The sequence below is a fragment of the Balaenoptera musculus genome, chromosome 11 (genome assembly GCF_009873245.2).
Source record: "Balaenoptera musculus isolate JJ_BM4_2016_0621 chromosome 11, mBalMus1.pri.v3, whole genome shotgun sequence".
Classification (NCBI taxonomy): Eukaryota; Metazoa; Chordata; class Mammalia; order Artiodactyla; family Balaenopteridae; genus Balaenoptera; species Balaenoptera musculus.
The window spans coordinates 77,832,568-77,855,502 of NC_045795.1; the positions used below are offsets into that span (position 1 = coordinate 77,832,568).

A 22,935-nucleotide genomic window follows, 5' to 3' on the forward strand; every position below is an offset into this window, starting at 1 on the left:
ATACCTGAAAGCTGACTTAGCAAAGTGAATCCAGCTACACTGAGGGTGAGGGTGAGCTCATGATACGGCACAGTTGTCAAGCCAGGCACTAGTTATAAGGAAAGTATTTGACCTGTCTGTGTTTCAGTTTCCTCCTAAGAAAAGCAGGGCTAACCTCAGTACCTCGCTGTGAGGCGAATGATGTCTGTAAGTGGTTAGCAGAGTGCCTGGCATATAGGAGGCACTCTAAATGTGACAGCACATTTAATGTGACAGCAGCTGTTTCCTAAGACAGCCACTAGTTTGGGACAGCTTTTGATGGACGCTCTGCCCTGTCCACCCTGTTCTGTGTCCAAGAGGTGACTTACGTGGATCACATGGGGTTCCAATTGGGTTTGGCCAGTTGCAGGGAAACCGTGGGTTAAATCCATTTCACCTGCCTTCCTTAATCAAGGTTGTTTTAAGACTTGCCTGTCCTCCAGGCAGAAGTAACTTCGAGTCAGCTGTGTCTAGTTCCAGATGAGCTGGTCAAGAGAGGATGGGACCAACAACCCTTCAACTGGGCATGCGCCAGTGTCCTCTAGGTGACCTTTTGACGTCAGAGGGTCGAAAACGCCACGCGCAGAGGCCTGTAGCCTCGTTACGCCTGCGCAGAATGAGGATTCCTGCACCTTTTTCCAATCACCTTTCCCCACGCCCCGCACGCCTCTGCCCGCCCTGCTGCGTTGTTCCTCATCCCATAAATACGCCACCACCCACCAGCCCCTCACCTTCTGGGGGTGGGGGGGTGCGGCGGTGCGTGTGCGATTTGTTCTCCCATCCCTGCTCTTGCCTCTATTGCGGGAAAAAAATCTTTGCTGCAGTCCTAGGCCTGTCGGGGTTTTGGCTTGCTGAGCATTGGGCAAAATGAACCTGGTTTAGTAGATTAAAGAATGGGAGGAAAGTGGGGTCAGGGCTTTGCTCCCACATCTCTCCCTGAATGTAGCTTCAAACTTAGGCTTAGCAAAAGACCCAAAAAAAGTTGAGGCTAATTTATACTCTAGCTAGAATTTTGACATAGTTGCCAAATTGTCACACTTTACTCAGGTATAGAAAGCTTGGCTTGAGGCTGCTTTCTGAAACCTTTGATGCTAAAACTCTCAATTCTAATGACATTTATTATTTGGTCTAATTATAAGTCCTGGTGCTGCTGTAAGGACAAATAGGGCCACCTGAAGTTCTATCTGGGCGAGCCATTGATATAATCAATCAGTGCCTTGATCACATTGCCATGCTGTTTTTATTTGGTCTAATTATAAAATATGTTTTAAAATATACAAGTTTATGTAAAACAAAAGTCATCTTTAATCCTACCATTACCACCTAGTAAACTCCTATACAGAAATTTATAGAACCCAATTGGGATCATTTTATATACTCATTTATTCTTTCATTTATGCTCTCAACAAATGTTGCTGGCACCTCTTCTGCCAATACCCAACAATAAGCAAAAGAGACAAAGACCCTGCCCTCATGGAGCTGACATCTTACTGGGGAAAAGAGGCAAACATACACATTTTCACTCCTCACCACCATCCAATGAGACAGATACTGTTATTATCCCAATTGATAGAGGGTTAAATTGAGGCTTCAAGTATTAATAGTTTAGCAAAGTGCCTAAGGACACAGAGCTAGTAAGCAGAGAAGTCAGGGTTCAACCCCAGGCCTATAGATGACAGACTGAGCTTTTAACTCATATGAGATACCTTAGTACAGTATACCATCCCTCTGTATAAAATGGTACTAGGGGGGAAAAGGGTTGCATTAGCTCCCCAAAATAACATATTTACTCCAAGGACATGGATCCTGACTTCAGCCATAAAGTTTGTTTATGGAAAGTGATTCATTTCTATTGTGTCATATTTAACTTAAGCAGGACCTCAATCTTTTTAACTTTCTTAATGTACTTGTTTTAAATAAAAACATGAATGTTCCTTAAAGCAGACATGAAAAGCAGTATAGAATAGTCAAGCTCACTGGTCCTGGAAGCAGACGGCCAGGCTTAGAATCCTGCCCCCACCTCCACTTACTAACTCATGACTCTGAGAATCTTTTAACCTCTTCGTGCCTCAGTTTCCTCAACTGTAAAATGGGGACAGGGTTCACATCTATTTCATAGTGCTGTTGTTAGGATTAAATGAATTAATACCTGTAGACTTGGAATAATACTTCACATAATAAGTGCTCAGTAAAAGGTATTATTACTATTGTTATTTTAATAAGTCTATTTTCTAGAAATATAAATACAGTATCACAAAACTTTCTTTTATTCATTTCTCAACATGGTTCCAATGCTATGGGGTCTTGGAATTTTTCAAAAGGCAAACCAAAGAGTTGTATAAATGAATCAGTTTGTTTCTAGAACTCACTTTTCTTTTCCTGTTTTATCTTTCTGTTTGTCTCTGTAGGACTTCATCGTCACTGTAGTTTTTTCTTTCTTGTGGTTGGTGGGTTCATCAGCTTGGGCAAAAGGGCTGTCTGATGTCAAGGTTGCTACGGATCCCAAAGAAGTATTGTTACTGATGTCAGCTTGCAAACAGCCGTCCAACAAATGCATGGCTGTCCACAGCCCTGTGATGTCCAGCCTAAACACTTCTGTGGTATGTTTCCCTCTATGCTTTACCTCCCAGATCTTTGTTTGCCAGTCACAGGAATCAGAAAAACATCTCAGGAGTCTTCTGGGGAATTTTTGCCTCTGAAATGAGTCCAGTCTAAAAGGTGATAGTTCACTCCACAGGCAAGGTGATCCTTTGGCCTTCCAGTTTTCTACCCATAGACTTTAATGCTGCCAATTAGAGAGTTCTTAATAAGAGCCCAGCAGGTACTGGCAGCTGTTGCTTGGATGACAGTCAAGTCAGAATTCTAAGCCAGAAGCAGATATAAAATCTGAACTCTAAGTCTGAAGTCTGCCGGAAGTTAAAAGGAATATTTGATGGCATAGAGGTTTCCTGGGAAGAAAACACTGTTCAAGCCACACATAGTTAGAATACACCCAGTTGATTGTCTAGAGAAAAATACGCAGACCCAGTAGGGTACAGGTAGAAATGCAAAGTATAAGAAATACCTGTAATAGTTATGGTAATTTTTTTAATCTTCTCCATGCTTCTGGTTTAGTTGCTTGATAACTTTGGAAAAGCCGAACTGTATTAGTTGAACAGTCAAATATTATCCTCAAGTGTATGGCTCTTACAGGGAGACAGAACAGCTGACAGATAACAGGGCCACTGAATTGGATTCTTATTTTATGAGTGTAAGAACTTGTGTTATTCCAAAGAAAGAAACTGTATCTGAGAAACAGAAGCTATAGTAGCAGCAAAAAGCAGTAGTTACCGAATAATAGAGGGCTCCGTGTTTGATAAAGGATCGACAATCTTTAGCCAACCTTAAAAATTAATTATCTTTGCTTCAAGGTTAACTTATGTTTCTACAGCTTTCTGGAATTTAATCTGAGAAGGCATTTAAGAAGGGAAAAAGTGTGGCTAATCAGCTGCTGGTGATTTGACTGTGAATCTTGCCTTAGTAATAAGATAGTAAACATTGAAATAAACTATATATTAGGGTCTCACAGTAATTTTTATTTACTTCTGGCCACAGCTATGGATGAATACTTTGAGGTGTACATTAAAATACATTCTTACTACTTCTGTAGTTTGTTTACAGGCAGTGCTTAATAAAAGTTATTATAACCCTGATCTCAGGCTCTAAGAGAACAAAGATAAAATCATTCAGTGTGTTTGTTAGTTCTTCTAGTAAATTATGACATCCTGCACAGTCCATTTAATTCTGCTTCTGATGTCTCTAATAAGTTTAGACTAGGAGATGCAAATTTTGAATGAGAAACAATGTGACGTATGTCTTAAAAATCAAAAGAAGAATGGATGGAAAGCAAATCACGTCGTGTGTGGCAGGGCAGGTCTGGTGCTGTTATCGTTCTGGATCTATGTTTGTGTGCTCCAGTTCCTAGTGGCAGAAAACTCCATTTAAACTGGCTAAAGCAAAACAGTCTTCGTATCCCTAAAATCCATTCTTTGTATCCCACTGCTGGTACCAATGTCTATATGGGGTAAAATGGTTGGGTCACAAGTAACAGGAACGGATGAACCATCCATAATTTCTACTTCTGTTCCTCCAGCTTCACGGACGCAATGCTGGTACATGTCCTCAGATAATCTAGATGTCTTCTCTCCATTCTTTCTCATGTTATGTACTGTGTTTTTCAGTCTCTCTTTCTGTTGTCCCACATCTAGGCTAGACTCAAAATCCCTACTCTGACTTCAGCTGCGACAAAATGGCAAGAACAAATTCGAGGGCTCATGTGCCCCTAAAATGTGCCAGGCAAGAGATCTGTGATACCTCTGTGATGACGATAAAGACATCACCGCTCCTTAAATAGGCCCACGGCAATGCCTTGTTTATGTACTTACTTTTAAGTTGCATTTCCCTAATTTCTAGGCTCTTCTCGAACATCCCTTTTTTAGAAACGAAGTAGCGTCAGGGGAAAGGGAGGGACCAAGGAATAGAAAACAGGTAAAATTATAGTCCTGGGCAGAGCCATCCCTTCATATCTGAAAAGATTCCAAGATCATTTTTTCTGCTCATATATCAACCTATACTTACAGAGGTGTAATTTAATCAAGCTCTCCCCTTTGATGGAAAATACCCTAGCTATTGTACACATGGTTAAAAGGTCCTATATGTAAATTAGAGTTGTATCAGTGATTACCTAATTCATTTTGATCATGCAACTATTATACTATAAGTACCTTATTTGTGTTTTGTATCTCCCTCAGCAAGGAGCCTAGAGCATGGCACAAAATTATGTTAAATAAATCTCAGTTAAGCTTACAGGAAGAAAAAAGGATGGGATGGGGAAAGAGAAGAAGGAAGGGAGGGAGGGAGGTCTGGATAAAGCAGTCTTCAGTGAGATTGGTTAGGAGCCTAGATGCTCAGTTTTGGCTCTTGACACCTCAAGAATATGGCCTCAAAGCCCTGCTTCAGTTTATGCCTCAGCAAAAGAGTCAACTGAATACAATTCATGGAAATATTTTAGAAAGTGATTCACAACACAGCTTAGCAATCAGTAAGCATTTACTAACGTGTCCAGCACTGTCTAGCTGCTTCACACACATCCGCTTTAATCCTCACAACTATCCCCCAAGGAAGGAATAACTGTCTTCATTTCATAGAATTTTTAAAATGCTGATGTTTAGAGGCTAACTGCCGTGTCCAGAATCATAAAGCAAAAATTTGCAGAGCCCAGGCCGCTCGAATTCCAAAGCCAGAGGGGATGGCTCCAAGGCTGAGATTCAGGTAGTGTGCCCTGATCCACTTGCTGCTAAAATTCTGAAGCTTGGAGCCCGTGTTCCAAGCCCCCGAAGTCCCTCATCTTGACTACCTAGCCTGCTACTCCCACCCCCAGGGCACTCTGAAGCATCCCACCATCCAACAAATAAGGGATAAATTATTTTGACACTGCAGGGGACTTCTAGAAGCCTACTCCAGAGCTATGGCCTCTGCCCAAGTCCATTTTGTTTGGTCAGCATCGTGCTGGAGTGGCTATTAAATATACTTTAATGTCGTCACAGCTTTGTGCCACACTATCGTCTGTCTGTCTCCAAAAGGGGGCTGTTAAAACTGACTGCCTTGCTTAATTCCCAGTCAATCAGTCCGCCTTGGAAGAGGCTGCAGAACAACTGTTCTGTTTGGGCCTCTTACAGAAGCAAACAGTTCTGCTTCCGTCAAACACTCAGGCCCCAGGGAAGTGACACCCAGTTCTCTGGCTCACCGAGGACACCCTTCTGGAGAGTGAGAGGAGTTTCCATAGGAGTCTCACATTCAGTTCTTGAGAAAACATTTCATACCTCTCTGCAACCTGAACTTCATTCAGAGTGTGGTTTGGACGTTCACTTCTGACTGTGAGAGGCACAGAAAGTACAATTATTCAAAGAAGCACAACCTCTGTGTACACTACCATGCGTGTGCTTGTCTGCATTCCACCTGTACCATTGCTTACTCCATACTTTTTAGGCTGACTCATTTTATTTATATCATTTCAATAAATGGAAAAGTAGTAACTCTAGCATTAAAGTGAAGGTAACCTTATAAATTAATGCACCATCATTAAAGTGAAAATACTCAACCCTGTGTCCCCTGAAGATATCTTACACACCATGAGGATTACCTCATCTGGGGAGGTAGTGATGGATTAGGTAGGCGCTCTGTCTATGGAGTTAGATGGAACAGGGCTTGTCCCAGGTCTACTACTAACCACGCCATGTGACCTTGAATAAGGTCCTTATCTTTGCTGAACCTCAGTTTTCACATCTTTAATATGGGTGTAATAATAGCACCTTCTTTGCCTAAATGAATGGATATACATAAAGCCTTTTATGCAGTGCCTAACATGTATTGTAGCAAGCCTTCATGAAAAGTCAGATATTCTAAATGAAACAGTGACTCCAAATGTGAAACTGGAAGAGGCCCCCACATTGAAGTGAAAAGTGACGTTTTGTGTTGTGAAGGATTTTTCTGAAACTGAGATTTTTCTGGGGTTTCTGTCCAGTCTATCAACTCACTTGCTTTGATCCTCCTTCAGGTCTTTGGATTCTTGAACTTTATCCTCTGGGCTGGAAACATCTGGTTTGTTTTCAAGGAGACCGGCTGGCATTCCTCGAGCCAGAGATATCTTTCAGACCCAGTGGAGAGACACTCCAGTAGCTATAACCAAGGCGGATACAACCAAGACAGCTATGGCTCAAGCAGTGGGTACAACCAGCAGGCGAGTTTGGGGCCATCCTCGGATGAGTTTGGCCAACAGCCCGGTGGCCCTGCTTCTTTTACCAATCAGATTTAACAGGGTAGTGTTGGCATTCTTCCAAAGACAGCCTCACCACCTTCCATGTCAGTGGCAGGAGAATTTAAGAGTTTCAATCAGTTATTAATTCAGGGAGTGTTGAATGTAAATAAGAGATCTGTAGTCCTCATTAAAGCAGAAAGGCCTGGGTCGTGATGAATGGTACTTAGAGATGAGATGACATGAGGAGATACATGATTCATTAAGATGGCTAATTGGAGAGCACCTTGTTATATACACAGATACTTTTATGGTCGTTTTGTATGCGTGTTGAGATAGTAGAAGTATTTTGTAGCTTAAAGTCTCTGGTATGTAATGTGCATAAAGTAAATTAAACAGCATTGACTTTTCTTACAGTTTTTGACGTGAAAGACATTTTAATGATTTCTCTAATACTGTTTGGTGCATCACAACGTGCATGTATTATTATTTTTTAGTTGTAGACCCTGTAGAATTGTGAGTCTCTAAGTATTGGTTTCAGACAATTACTCTGTATTTTTTTTTATTTGATGAATCAGTGCTCATATGATTTAGTGCATGAATAAGCATTTTCTCACAAAATGAACATTTGAACTGTATTTATGAAAATTTTCCAGTTTGTACCACGAATTTGTTAAATGGACGTTTAAAGAAATATATTCACTACTTTGTATACTTGCAGATTTGTCTCTCTGGCTTTATCCAATTCTGAATGCATTGTAACTAAGGTTTGGGGTTTTTGTTTTTCCCTGATTAGTAGATATTCAGTGTTGTAGATGGAAATTGCCCAATATTTATTTAGTTAGCTAAATATTTACATTCTTGTAACTTTCTGTGGTGTTTTGTGGCTTTTATTCTATGGACCATGAACAATGGGCCCAATAACTATGAGTGTGGATGGAGTTTTGTTTCCTTAGAATAATGGAGATGTAGGTATCAGACACCATAGTCAAGATATAGTGCTAACATGTTGATTTATGAAGGATAGTCTGTGGAACCTACACTACCAGCTAAACTTTTAAATCCTGTTTATTTGTAAAGTTAATATGTCCTAGGTCCAATTATTAAAAATTCTCCAGTCTCGGCTCAACTTACAAAGTCTTATTTGAATGTTACCCATAAATTAAAAATGACTTCCTCTCTATCCTCTCATTAAATATTCCCCAGAATGTATTCATTATCAAGAAAATGTTAATCTTCGCCTCTTTGTTTTAACTCAATTGAAATGCCAGGGCCCAACAGTGAGAGCAAGCTGAGCATCTGTATTTCCAGATAAAAGTCGTTATCGATGTATAAACTCATTGTGTGATCTGTGATGTTGGAAACATTTCAGCCCAAAACAGCTGTGTGTCTTAGATGATGTGTATAAGCCATTTCTGGATCCTGTTGGATAAATCTGTATTGTGATATCTCTTTGACCTTAATAAAGTTATTGCATACTGTGCTGGCTGGATAATGGAGAATTACAGCAATAGAACCTGGTGAGCTTGAACAATGAGAGAACGAAGGACAAGCGCACAGTCTTTCCAGTCTCTCACCCTGACCTTGCTTTATGAGCCCAGGGCTGTTCATTCGTTGATTCCGTCACTCCAGGACCTCCGGTATACCCACTGCTCTGCCAGGCACTGGGGATACGATATCGAAAGCAGAAACATGCCCCACCTCAGGAAGCTTACATTCTATTAAGGAGACAGACAGTAAAATAATCATACCCCAGTTACACTGTGTGCAACAAAGACACGGGATTCCATGAGAATGTTTATCAGAGGGACTCGAGCTGCTTAGGGGAAAGTCAAGGAGCTTGAATCTGCCTCAAGACAGCACAGAATTTCACAAGGACAAGGTGGAAGGGAGAGTATCCCAGGCAGAGAGTAGGCTTGCAAAGCTGTCAGATGGCAGGAGACAGGATGGATATGTAGCGCGTAATGTGTGAGGGGGGCTTTGAGAGAGGTGTCACTGCTGATGGGGGTGGGGGGAGTCCCGCTTGGGCACCACGATCGGGAATTCTGTCTTTATCCTAAAGAAGCTAAGGGAAAGCACTGAAGGATTTAAGCAGAGGAGGGACGTGATGAGATCAGCATTTTGACAAGATCTCGGTGGGTGCGGGATAGAGTGGAGGACATCCTGGGGATAGGAAATAGCCTTGACCTAACACCCATTAGGCAGTGGGCTGGGAGTGGGAGAAGGAGAACAGGCATGAGTTCTCCCCACATCCACCTCTGATTTCCTGGGATAGCGGCTGGATTGGACTGCTTTCTTCAGCACTGTCCAGGGGCACAGAGTGGCCTCTGATTCTTACGCTGTCATGAATTCTCCAAAGTGGAGAAATCCTCAGAATCAGCAGTTCTTTTTACCAACCTTAACAGTCCCAAAATACATCGGGGCTCTGTCATGGGAAGCACTATCTGCCCTGGTCCAGATAGAGGCATGCTTCCAGAGTCCACTGCAGATTTGCAGTAAAATGCTGCTGTAGTCCAACGGGGATTTCGTTAAGCTGGTTTTATTCCTTCTGGTTTCAAGAAAAAGAACAGTAGATCTGGCCTTTTGAAAAGGAGAGTAATCAGTGTGGTAGGAGACCTCGGGTCTATGTTTCCAGTAGACCTCATTTGGCCTCGAAGCCTCTCTGCTCAGTAGCTGTATTTCAGGATGTGACTTCACCTCCTGAGCCTTCGTTTCCTCGGAGGAGGTAAAGCATCCAAATAAAAAGAGTGGGCTCTGAGATCCCACCGCCTGGGATAGAATCCTGTGCTGCCATCTACTTGCCTGTCCTTTGTCTTCCTCCGCGCCTTCTCCAAAGCCCAGGGGCTCCTCTGGAGCCACAACCTGAAGGCAGGTGCACCCTGGAACGCAGGGGAGTTTACACCCTAGGGACCACCTTCGATCATTGGGGATTGTGGGCAGGTCAGTAAATACCTTTGCAAGATGCTAAACTCATTCATTCAGTTCCCCTGTCTCTACAGTGAAGATAAGCTCTGCCTCATAGGGTTGGTATCAGGATGAAAAAGGTAAGCCGTGTAAAGACATCGTAGCAGCCTCTGGCATACAGCAGGCACATTCTCAGTCTGGGTTCTAGGTGATTCTAGGATGCAGGACTGACAAGGGGGGAGAGTGAGACAGGAAAGGAGGAAAATCCATCCAATAAAAGAGCGCATTAGTTGTTGCTGGTAAGAACAATAGGAGCTCAGTTCCATCAGGATCTCTGACTAGTGTTCAGAATGGCTCCGGCAATTTTCAAGCAAGGGACAAGAGTGGGAATATTTATCTACCAACCTCTGTCCCCCCAACTGGTTGAGAGTTGCCGAAAGGGTTGATAACTTTCCCACGTTTCCAGGTTGCACTTGCCTGTAGACTGAGCAGGCTCTTGTGACCTTGAGTCCTAGCAGCTATTAGGCAGCGTGCTGGCAGTGGGAGGAGGGGAACTGACATGAGTGCTATCACCGCCCTCCCCTTCCCCATTTCCCCCATTCCTGGGGACAGTGGCCTTGAGGAAGGATAAGGGGGGAGCCACAGAAGGTGCAGGTCACTGTCAACGTGAGCAGGAACTACCGCTCACAACTGCGGCTGAAGTTAGAGACTGGCCAAGAGAAAACAGCACAGAGCATCAAAATCACCTACTACGGTGATCAGTGATCGATGAACGTTACTATTATTGCTTAGAATGTAAGATGGGAATGCAGATAATCCTGCTTCATAGGGTAATGACAAGAACCGACCTGGTGGTGTGCGGGAAAGGTTGATGAACTGTACAGCACTCTACAAATATTAGTTGTCTATTGAATGTCTACTTCACACTTATAAATGCCTGAGATCTTATAAGTCAAAGACTTGTAATCATAGTGAGGTGAGCAAAATACAGCTCCTGGCGTCTTGGAGCTCAAGATTGAAAGGCTCAAATAATGGACAAGTAATGCCAGGAAAAATACTAGAACTTTTCCCTTTCCTAAGAGATTTTTTTTCCCATTAACTCCCATCTATGCAGCATATAAATAAGACTTTAATTTCAATATGCCATGTGATTTTTATCTGGCTGTCCAAAGATAAGAATTTTTAATAACAACTATCAAGTAACAACTAACATTTATTGAGCACGTACAGTGTGCCAGCCCCTGAGCTAATAAGCATTTTGCACTTAACCATAACAGCACTATGAGATAGATGCTAGCAGTACTCCCATGTATCAGGTTAGAAAACCAAAGGTCAGGGAAGTGAGATAACAACAAAATCCTTGTGAGTACCTTCAGTAATAAAAATCATTCTTAATTGCTACTATCTACTGAGCATCTAGTCTACACAGAGAACAATGCCACACGCTTTATCTCCACTTTCCTATTTAATGCGAGATCAAGTACTATTTTTTTTTAAAGCATTTTTAATTTTTTATTTATTTTTGGCTGCGTTGGGTCTTCGTTTCTGTGCGAGGGCTTTCTCTAGTTGCGGCAAGCAGGCGCCACTCTTCATCGCAGTGCGCGGGCCTCTCACTATCGCAGCCTCTCTTGTTGCGGAGCACAGGCTCCAGACGCGCAGGCTCAGTAGTTGTGGCTCACGGGCCTAGTTGCTCCGCGGCATGTGGGATCTTCCCAAACCAGGGCTCGAACCCGTGTCCCCTGCATTGGCAGGCAGACTCCCAACCACTGCGCCACCAGGGAAGCCCCTCAAGTACTATTTTTATACCAGTTGAGCAGATGAGAAAACTGAGATGCATAAAGATCAAGGAACCTCTTAGCTCAAGGTGACTGAGTGGAAGTGGGAAGACGCCAAATTCAAATCCAGGTCTCCGCATCCAAAACAACTTGCTCTAAACCTTGTTAAACCACGACAGTGCTACCCCCCACTGTTCTCCTACATTTTAAGCCAGATGTGCTTTGTCTGTCCAACTGGGGTACATTCAACAATAACCCAGACCATCAAGTGCTTCATTTGACCTTCCATAGGGATGCTGAGTCCCTCATAGATATAAGGATAGCTTTTGTCAGAATCATTTGCCAACGTGAATAAAATCAAACTCAGTTCACTGAATAAGTTCATTAAGTCATTAAGAGTGTGAAAGGTCCAGCTGAATGAAGAATTATTTCTTAACCTGCTTGACTTGGAGTCTGAGGCTTTGCTGGGTTTTCGGGCTCAGCTAAATGCTCTTCAGAGCCTGTTGGCAGCAAGTGCTTCCAAGAATGGCCCTGGCTTCTCCAGTCCTCTCTGGACCTCCATGAATAATGGACATTGGACATTAAAAGGCCAAGATGAGAACAGAAGAAGGCTTCCTGGAAGTCCTGTGTTTCTGTGGGAAATATTTTAAGTCCAGTTGAATATTTTCCTTAAATGGGCAGGCCCCCTGGTTTATCAAACGAAACACTTGAAGGAGGTTGTAATAAGTCTAATAGGTTTCCTGGTGGCTGAAAAAGGATTTGCCTTTGAGCCTCTGCTATTTTATTTATATTTTCATTACCTGACCTCTTGGAGCTTAAGAGAATCTAACTGGCTTGTGCTGTGAACTTAGACTCACTGGCTCATACGAACTTCAAGTCATCTCCCTACTTACTAGAAACAATCTCATGTGACGTTACTTGCTTTCATGCCACTTTGGTGAGTGAGAGAAAAGCAAAATACAAACTCAGTAGTTTTCCTTACTTCAAGTATTTTCCCTTCTTGCCTGTGAATTGACATTTCTCCTGATATTATCTCCCCTAGTCTCTTCAGACCTTCAGGTTTCTTCTGATTGATCTCCACTATCATGTTCCTTCTAGAATGTGATACATTTCATAGCTTACACGTTGCCCTAAGCGTTGCTGCCCTTTTCTACAAGTCCATTGTTAATCTCGCTCTCTGAAAGCTCCTAGACCTTCTGTGAAAATTTCACAGTGAGTAATGACATACGTTTCCACAGAACTTTGCAACACGGCGCCACACACACTCAGGAGGAACATGTTTTTAATCACAGTTTCCTCAGATAAGACCTGAGGTCCAGATCTGTGTTCTAGGAGCTTAGAGCTGGGTCACATCTTTAGGCATTGGTAGATGTTGTCATTAGCTTTATCAGCCTTAACTGATCGTGTAAATTCCTACCAGCAGTGGGTAAGCATCAGCTTGTAGTCAGATAGACCTAGATTCCTATCTTGGTTCCATCATTGAAACCAGGCTGTGTGATCCTGGGAAAGTGCCCCAAAGTCTCTGAGCCTCGCCTCTCATCCATACAATGGGAGATAAAGATATCAACCTGTTTGTTTTCTCTGACTGCTGAAACAAATGACCACAAACTTAGTAGCTTAAACAACACGAATGTATTATCATACTATTCTGTAGGAGAAACCCAGCAGAAGTCTCATTGGGTAAAATCCAGGGGTGGGCTACACTCTGTTCCCTTCTGGAGGCTCTAGGAGACAACGCATTTCCTTGTCTCTTCCATCTTTTAGAAGCCGTTGCTGATGGCCCTCTTTCTCCATTTTCAGAGCCAGCAGCAGCAGGTCAAGTTCTTTGCGTGTTGCATCACTCTGACCTCCTCTTGGCCTCTCTTCCACTTTTAAGGAAGTTTGTGATTACATTGGACCAACCTGGATAATCCAGGATAATCTCCTGATTTTAAGGTCCACTGACTAGCAAACTTGATTCCATCAGCAACCTTAGTTCCCTTTGCCACAGAACCTAACATATCCATAGACTCCAGGGATTAGAATGTGGGCATCCTGGGGGCGGGAAGGGGAGCATTATTCTACCTAACACACTATCCCACCAGTAAAGGGTACAATGATATAACATAAGCAAATTTCATAGCAGATTCACTCGTCAGAGTGCTCAGTAGCTGATAACGATGATTAAAACTGATAATTGTTCCAATCAGTAGCATTACCTTTTCTGGGAAAAAATGACCCGGCCTGTAGCATTAATGTGGGGCAACTGAGGGCTTTTCAGTGCTCGGGTACCGAGAGACCAACTTTGACAGAGTTCCCATCAGGTAACCAATGTTTATCGCATTCCCTGCTAAGGTGCTGGAGTAGATTAACAGGCATTGTTTACAGATGGAATCCTTGAGGTGCCAAATATTCCTTCAGCCCAGCTCACGACTGGAGAAACAGCTGGGTAAATACAATGCTTGCCTCAATGTACTTACAGCCCAGTGGGAGAGATTACCTACAGACCTGAAATTACATTATGTATTCATTTGTTTACTTGTATCTTAGATCTCTCCCGCTCCCATATAAACTCCACTAAGGGCTGGGACTTTATTTACTAGATTGTACACACCTGTGTCCTCAACACCTGGAACAGTGCCTAGACTATACTAGGTACTCAGTAAATATTTGTTGAACAACTATAATGTGATACATTTGAATACGCAAACTTAGAGGTGATATAACAGATCGACTCGCCAGAGAGGAAGAAGAATCTTAACGCTCCTTTGAAAAGTTTCCAGCATGTTTACAGATAGCTCACAGCGGGGCACGCAACTCCTGGCCCTCGTGACTCACCGACTCACGTTCCCCTGTTTGCAAACTGCACCACCCCCAGATCGCAAGCCAGGAATGACCTGAAGCCCATAGGTTAAGGACTACCCATGGTATCATTCCTGTCCCTCTGCACCACTCACCCCCCAATAAGCTGCAAGTAAGCAAATTGCAGATATTGATAAGCCATGGAGGAGACGAAAAAGAGGGATGGAATAAAGGATTCCTGGAGGGGTGAGATGTTTATATGGAAGCTACAGGCAATCACAAAAGGACCATCAAAGCACAAGGGTCATCTCTCCATGGTACAGGCACTCTTAACAATTAAATACATTTTGAATGTGTTCCAGTACATAGAGCCCTAAACTCAAAGTTACACAAAACAGATCTTACCTTAACCACACGAGACACTCTGTTTTCCACTAAATTCAATGCTGTCCCACTCCATGGTACTTCATTTGTTTTTTAAAGCTGTTCTTCACTCACTTGATTCGTGTGCACTAAAGGGTCCCTAATGGTTCAGCCAGGTCATTAGGGGCCCTGAGTCTCCATGACACACACAGTTTTGACCAGATCAGAGGTGTGGTTTAGTGCAAAAGAGCAAAGCTTAGAACCTAGAAGAAGATGTTTATCCTGGTACTAACCAGTTCTCTTTGCCACGGCTGCTTTTCTTCCCCCAAATATACTATTGGATCCAGCAGAGGCTTCATTTGTTGGGAAACAAAGAATAAGTGGGGACGTTGCTTTGTTGTCATGAGGAGATTTCTGGGGTCCAGGAGAGATGAAGGCAGGGCTAATATTCCCTTGTATGGACATACCATAATTTATCCAGGCCAGGAGTGAGCAAATGATAGCCCACAGCCAAATGCAGTCAACCCCCTGTTTTGGTAAGTCACGTTTTATTGGAACACAGCCATGGCCATTCGTTTGTACATTGTCTGTGGCTGCTTTCACACTATGACAGAGACCTTGTGACCCACAAAGCCTAAAACATTTACTGTCTGGCCCTTTGCAGAAAACGTGTGCCAAGCCCTGGTTTATTCTCTACCAAATCAATTCTGTACTGTTAGATCATCAAGTTTCACAGCAACTGATATTCTAGGACATATATCTTTGAGCACATTTGCAAGAATATCTAAAAGATAAATTCATGGGAGTGGGTTTCTTGGGCCAAAAGATATGTATATTCTTTTTTTTTTTTTAACATCTTTATTGAAGTATAATTGCTTCACAATGGTGTGTTAGTTTCTGCTTTATAACAAAGTGAATCAGCTACACATATACACACGTTCCCATATCTCCTCCCTCCTGCATCTCCCCCCCCCCCCCCCCCCCCCCCCCCCCCCCCCCCCAGGCGGTCACAAAGCACTGAGCTGATCTCCCTGTGCTATGCGGCTGCTTCCCACCATTCTTAATCTTCATAGATATTTCCAATTCCTTCCCTATAATTGATGCAACCTCCCTAGAGGTTACATCATTTATACTCCCACCAGCAGTGTACAGGCATACCTTTTTACCTCTCCCTAGCCAGATGAGGATGTTATCTCATTTTCAGTTTTTGCCAGTCTCATAGGTAAAAGAAAACTGTTATAACCTTGTTGTTTATATATTTATTTTGTGATGAGATAGAGTGTTTTTCGTAATGAATACCTTCCTTTAAGAGAAAACAACTCCAACAGTAGCTGGCAGATACTGTGTCCAAGAGTCTTATCTTTGTAACAATTCATGTGAGCTAGGTAGCATTATTCCTATTTTACAGATGAGGAAACTGAGGCACAAAGAAGTTGAGATCAGACCCATGGGAGTACTGTAGTTAAAAAAACTGACCTTGGAATCAGACTACCTGGGTTTCATCCACATCTCCACCACAACTATTAGCTGTGTGACCTTGGGCAAATAATTTAACCCCTCTCTGCTTTGGTTTCCTTTTTCTTCTTTAATGAGAGTAACAATAGTATTCACCTTATAGTGTGATGTCAGGAAATAAACTAGGGCTTTTATGCTATTGGTTTTAAGTGGTGAAGCCACGATTCAAATCCAGATTTCTGTGATCTGGAATAGAAGCTCTTAAACACTTAAGCTATTTCTTTTAGTGACAGTGTATGATTACTAAACATTTTATATTCACTGAATTTATAGCTAGGCCTTTCCTCCTGCTTAGAGGCTTTTAGGAAAAGCACCAACTCCATGCATTGCTGTGAACATACAAACCCGAGCATGTCTCGACTTGCTTAGTCACAACTGTTTGGAAATTCTGGAACATGAAACCATTCAGGGAAAGGACTGCCAAGGAAACATGAAAGCTATTAAATCCTTCAGGTGTTTCAGATCGTTCCCATCTGAAATAGCACAGACAGTACAGAATTAGCTTTTAGAAAGACACATATAAGAGAGATGTTTTGAATGTTTGTTATCTACACATAACTATGCAGCCTCAGTTCATTTTTTGAGTGGAGCTGACTCTCCTCACAAAACAGCCTCTCAACCAATTAAACAATCAATCGATTCGTGTTTATTGAGTACCCGTATGCTAAGTACTATGTGCTTAATACCCAAAATACAACAGTAAACAAAGTTGACACATTCTCCATCAACAGAATTTAAAATCTAGTGCAGTGCTGTCCAATAGCAATTTCTACAATGATAAAGACATTCAACTTCTGTACTGTCCAATATGGTAACCTCCAGCCACATGTGGCTATTAATCACTTAAAATGTGACGAAGGAACTGAATTTTTACTTTCAATTAACTTGATTGCATTTAGATAGCCCTAAGCCCTTGACACAGTGCCTGGTACACAATTGGCACCCAACCTGTGTTGGTTAGTGAACGTCAAATGATGAATGACTCTGTAAATGGATGGATCGATGGATGGATGGACATATATATATAAAGCAAGAATCTCTTCTCACTCATGCAACTATAAAGAAATGATTCCAAAGTGTGTTCCTTCCAAAAGTAACACTTGTTCTAAATTAGATATTTGAAAAAAGGTGATCTCAGAGTGTACGAATAGATGGGAATTCTTGCTGATCAGCGGTGTCGGTGACAGTCAGGCGGAGGTAACTGAGGTATCAGCTCATTTTTATTTAGGTGTTATTTTTAGGTATACTCTGTGCTCTGTGAATCCTACAAAGGGCTCAGCAACTTAAAATTGCTACTGGGATTTGCTCAAGCAGACATGCTGTGTAACAATTTATCATCATGACAGGCGCTAAGGGGTTCAAGGCAACTTGCTGATGCCCCACTTCCCAGAGTCAGAGATCAGGAGGAAATATACTGTGTTAGGGAGATTAGAACCCTCCAAATAGATTCTTCAGTGTATTAATATCTCTGCTGGGCTCAACATTGGCTATTTCTGTTTACAACTTGCTTATCTTTATTTGTATCCGTCCAATTTCAAACATACCACTAGGAAGACATATTGCCAGCTGTTTCAAGTTTTAAAAGGACAGTTTGATCAATACCATCTATTTAAACTGCATATGCACACTATGGTGAGAATGTGGTCCAAAGTAGAGTAAAACAAAAGTGCTAAAGGAAAACAGATCTTGCGAGTATTCTGGGAATGCAAGTCTCTCCAGGTTAAATCACATTCCCTTCAGCACAGAAGCACCAGTGGAGATTTATATCATACTGTATTTTACTTCTTCAGTGCAGATTAGTCTCAAACTCTAACACCAGCCTAGAAAAAAGCTTCTATTGGGTTTGAAAATTCATGTGCTGGAGACATAAACTGAGAAAAAGAAAGGCCTGAATGAAGGCTGAGCCCTGCAATTCCCTGGGGCAGGTCAGGAGTAGATAAGTAAGCTATTATATATAGAATGGATAAGCAACAAGGTCCTACTGTATAACACAGGTAACTATATTCAGTATCCCATGATAAACCAGAATGGAAAAGAATATGAAAAAAAGGAATGTATATATTTGTGTAACAATCGCTTTGCTGTACAGCAGAAATTAACACAACAATGTAAATCAACCATACTTCAATATAAAAAAAAGAGTAAAGGAAACAGGGGAGGGGACGGCAAAGATCCCCACCAGGACAATAGCAAAGGCTCAAAACACTCCAAATTATTGAGCTGAACAGTGCTATGACTTCTCCCACTCTTGGAAACACAGAAAGTGGCTTACTAGAAATCAGGCAGCAGGTACACAGCCTCTGAAAAGTCCACAAGGGAGAGAGAGGGGAAAACATCACTCTATCATGTCTCCCCTGGATCCTTGGTTTTATAGTTTGGGATTTATGTCCTCATTTATTCTGTGCCTGGTCTCCTAAAGGACGTAAGACAATCGCGATTCTGTATGAGAACCATGCATGGGATTTTTTGAGAAAAAAAAAAAATTCAGACTTTCTAACTAATTCAGATGAAGGTGGTTATAAGGGGAAAGAAAAAAACTGGGGAAATGAGGCACAGGAATAGCAAGGAAATTTTTACTCTATGCCTTTTATATGTTTGGTTTAAAGCCTGAAAATGTGATGTTTATTCAAAAAATAAATCAAAAGTTTGAATGTATATCATTAAACACTCTGAGATGACTTTGAAAGCAAGCCTTTTCCCCACCTAAGCTACCATCTCAGGAAAATACAAGCAAGCATGTCATCGTCAGGATGAACAATTCCTTCAGTCTTTCAAACATCAAACCTCTTTAAGCATATTTTCTGGAGCTGAGCATTTTCCTCTGATTTCTTCGCCCCATGGGCATTAAAATCCTAAATTAAGAACCCAAGGATTAACCAAAGAAATTAGAGACCCTCTTCGTGAGTGGGGGATTCCCGACAATCACAAAGCTTAAAATCTTTTTAATTATCTCTGTTAATTGACGGGATAATAAGCATCGATTCTACATACATGTGTGTTGGCCGCATCACAGAAATTACCTGGCATGTTTTATTCACACAGGGGCCGCAGGCTGCTCCAGTGACCAGCAGAAGCAGTTTCTCCCTCTCAAGCAAGCGTCAGAAAGGTCTGAAAAATGACAGTCACCAGTGGAAAATGAAAGGCTCTCGCTTTTTCTCCCATTACATTGTAAGATAATTAAAGCCCAGACCAATAAAACATCGAGCATTCTTATTCAGAAATCCAATTTTCACTACATCAGGACAGGTAGTTAAATGCTTTAAGCCATCTGCTGGCAACTTCACCAGCCCGGCCCATAGCAAAGCCACGTTTTTGTTTTTGTTTTGTTTTTTTCAGGTGGTTTTGCCAACAGTGACCAACCAAAGAGAGGAGAAGAGTCTGACAAGGGAGCCCCTTGCATTGTTGACGAGCTTGGGGTCCCAGTGCCTGCTGGCTCGTGGATAACAAATCCAAAATAACTGTTTGATTAAAAACAGACGGACGAAAAAAGTATCACGTAAAATATGTAACGTGTGAGGGTCAAATTCTGCTACGTACTAACTGTATTTTCAGAAAGCCTGAATCTCTACCCTTCTGTGGGAGTGTGCTGGCCGTCACCATAGGGGGTTAATAGCAGGGTCCCATTACAAAGACAGGATCATTCCAGTGCCAACCATTAGGGCATCACAACAGCACAGACAGACAGAAATAGGTTAACAAAATGTAGATACCAAAGTTATTAGAGAGGCTAAATAAATAAATAAGGACCCAGCTACACAGTATGTGGAGGCAGCTGGGACACTGACCGAGATGCATGGCGTTCCATAAAGGCGGGTACCATTAGTGGCAAAGAAGCATCGTGAGTGAGGGTATATAAGCTGTAGGTATCAGGTCCGAAAACAGGCTCTTGGGCAAGTTACTTAAGCTCTCTGAGCTTGTTCGTAATTACACTGCAAGTATTTAAATAAGCTAATGTTTCTAAAGTTACACAGGGACTTCCATTTCTGGGAAGATGAAGTAGACATATTTTCCCTAATCCTCCTACTAAGTGCAACTAAAAACCCTGGACATTTTACGTAAAACAAACACAAGTGTAAAAGATGGAGGAGAGAAGACAGACTGTAAGGGACTCCAGGATCCGAACCACAAGGCACTGGATTCCCTGGGGTTTCTTTTTGCCACATATATCCCAGGCTGGGTGCCGCCCACCTGAAACACCAAAGGGCACAGACAGTAAAAGCCCCAACAAAAGCTCGCGCTCTCTGTAGCCAAAGGGGCAGGAAAAGAACAGCCCAGCAGGACAGAATACTTTTAGGAAATAACTATTCTACTGCAGCCAGTCACCATTACAACTATGCCCTACCTGCAACCAAACCAACAAAGATGAAGTGATGAACCTAGACTCCACCCCCCAGGCTGTAACGAGGGGTCTCAGCCAGCACATCAGGTGGTATCAGAGAAGACTGAGAAAGCAGTTAGGACACTGATCCTCCAAAGGCGCTAATGAGTCCTCCCACCTGGCATGGTGTCAGTTGAGACCATGTGGGAACCCTGGACTTCTACCCCACCTGGTGGTACTGAGGTACCCTCCCCATGCCGTCTAAGAGAATTAACAAATTCTAGTAGCCAGCAGATCTAATCTCCCTACTCAAATGTGTGCTGTAGGAGGGCAGTGTTCTTTGTTTCATTTCTTCACTGTTGTATCCTCATTACTTTTAATAGTGTCAGACTTATAGTGAGGACTCAATAAATATTTTGGGGGGAATGAATTGCAAATTCATTTCTCTATGTGTATTGCAAGGTCCTCAGCTATAGAGTTGAGTTAATGACACTTCTATTCCATGTTATTATGAAGATTATATGAGATAATATTCAAAAACAAAACTTTCCTAGGGTATATAAAGAACTCTTACAATACAAAAAAAAGAGAGAGGGGGCTTCCCTGGTGGCGCAGTGGTTGAGAATCTGCCTGCCAATGCAGGGGACACGGGTTCGAGCCCTGGTCTGGGAAGATCCCACATGCCGTGGAGCAACTGGGCCCGTGAACCACAACTGCTGAGCCTGCGCGTCTGGAGCCTGTGCTCCGCAACAAGAGAGGCCGCGATAGTGAGAGGCCTGCGCACCGCGATGAAGAGTGGCCCCCACTTGCCGCAGCTAGAGAAAGCCCTAGCACAGAAACGAAGACCCAACATAGCAATCAATCAATCAATAAATAAATCTTTAAAAAAAAAAAAAAAGAGAGAGAGAGAGAGAACAACCCAATTTAAAGTTGAGAACTTTAAATAGACACTTTAAATAGAACTGGAATAGACATTTCTCCAAAGAAGATAGGCAAATGCCCAATAAATACACGAAAAGATGCTTAACATCACTAATCCTTAGGGAATTGCAAACCAAAACCACAATAAGATAACGCCTCATTAGAATGGCTACTATCAAAAGAAAAAGCGAGGAGAGGGAAGAAAAATAAAGTATTGGCAAGGAGGTGGAGAAACAAAAACACGTGCACTGCTGGTAAGAATGTAAAATGGTGTAGCTGCTATGGAAAACAGTATGGTGGCTCCTCCAAAAATTAAAAATGGAATTACCATATGCTCCAGCAATTTCACTCCTGGTTATAAACCCCAAAAAAGTTGAAAACAAGGATTCAAACATATATTTGTACACCACAGTCAGAGCACCATTATTCATAACAGCCGAAAGGTGGAAGCCCCCCAGGTATCCACTGATGGATGGATGGGTAAACAAAAGGTGGTACGTACGTACAATGGGGAGAAGGGGAAGTAGGCAATTATTGCTGAATGGGTACCAAGTTTCACGTTGCAAGATGAAAAGAGTTCTGGAGATGGATGGCAGTGATGGTTGCACAACAATGTGAACACACTTAATGCCACTAAACTGCACACTTTAAATGATTAACATGGTAAATTTTATGTTACATCTATTTTACCATAATTTTATACATTAAAAACATACCTTGCACCATATCAACAACATAGTAAACACTCATTAAATGATAGAGTACAGAGATGGAGTATAAAATTTATAGCAGAACCACCTTGTGTTTCTTGCCTATAGTTATGTCTCACGAAAGAGGATCTAGCTATAGAAGTAGGCCTCACAGTCCTTTTGCACCAGCTTGGCAAAATCAACGAAGAAAAAGGGGAGTGTCAGGGAAGGGCCAGTGCCAGTAGCTGCAAGGACGCTTCCATCTCAAAGTTAGATTGCTATTGCCTGGCTACATAAGACACTGTCTCAGCAGGAAAGAAAGTAAGTTTCTCGTCTCCTTTTACTGCAGAAAAAGAACAGAGCTGCCTATAGAATAACAGAATTGGATTAGGCCTTGAAAAAAAAAAAATCAATACCCGTTATCCCAGTGCCTGGAGCCCAGCTCTGTAGTTGTGACACGCTCTGTAGTGACATGCTCTGTAGCTGTGACACGCAGGTTCAGTAGTTGTGGCTCGCGGGCTCTACAGCGTGGGCTCAGTAGTTGTGGCTTGCAGGCTCAGTAGTTGTGGTGCACGGGCTTAGTTGCTCCACGGCATGTGGGGTCTTCCTGGACCAGGGCTCGAACCCGTATCCCCTGCCTTGGCAGGTGGATTCTTAACCACTGCGCCACCAGGGAAGCCCTGCTATGCCTTTTTGATCCTAAGTTTGATTCATTCTTGAGGAGAAGGTTATCAATAAACCTGATTCCCAGTATTTTGCTTCCATCAGCACCATCGTCATCACCATCATCACCATCATCACCATCATCATCATGTTTCTTCCCATTTGTTTACCCCACCCTCCTATTCCAGTCTTTGC

At 42.4% G+C, this 22,935-nt stretch overlaps 1 protein-coding gene across 1 annotated transcript in view; it reads left to right on the forward strand.

Moving 5' to 3' along the window:
* SYNPR (synaptoporin) overlaps positions 1-8,290 on the forward strand; it is a 297,196-nt gene extending 288,906 nt beyond the window's left edge. Inside the window, exons 5-6 of the mRNA XM_036870695.1 lie at positions 2,427-2,618; positions 6,614-8,290. Of these exons, the coding sequence (XP_036726590.1) occupies positions 2,427-2,618; positions 6,614-6,871 (450 nt within the window). The 3' untranslated portion in view covers positions 6,872-8,290. The remainder of the gene's footprint in view (positions 1-2,426; positions 2,619-6,613) is intronic.
* Positions 8,291-22,935: the final 14,645 nt, after the last annotated feature.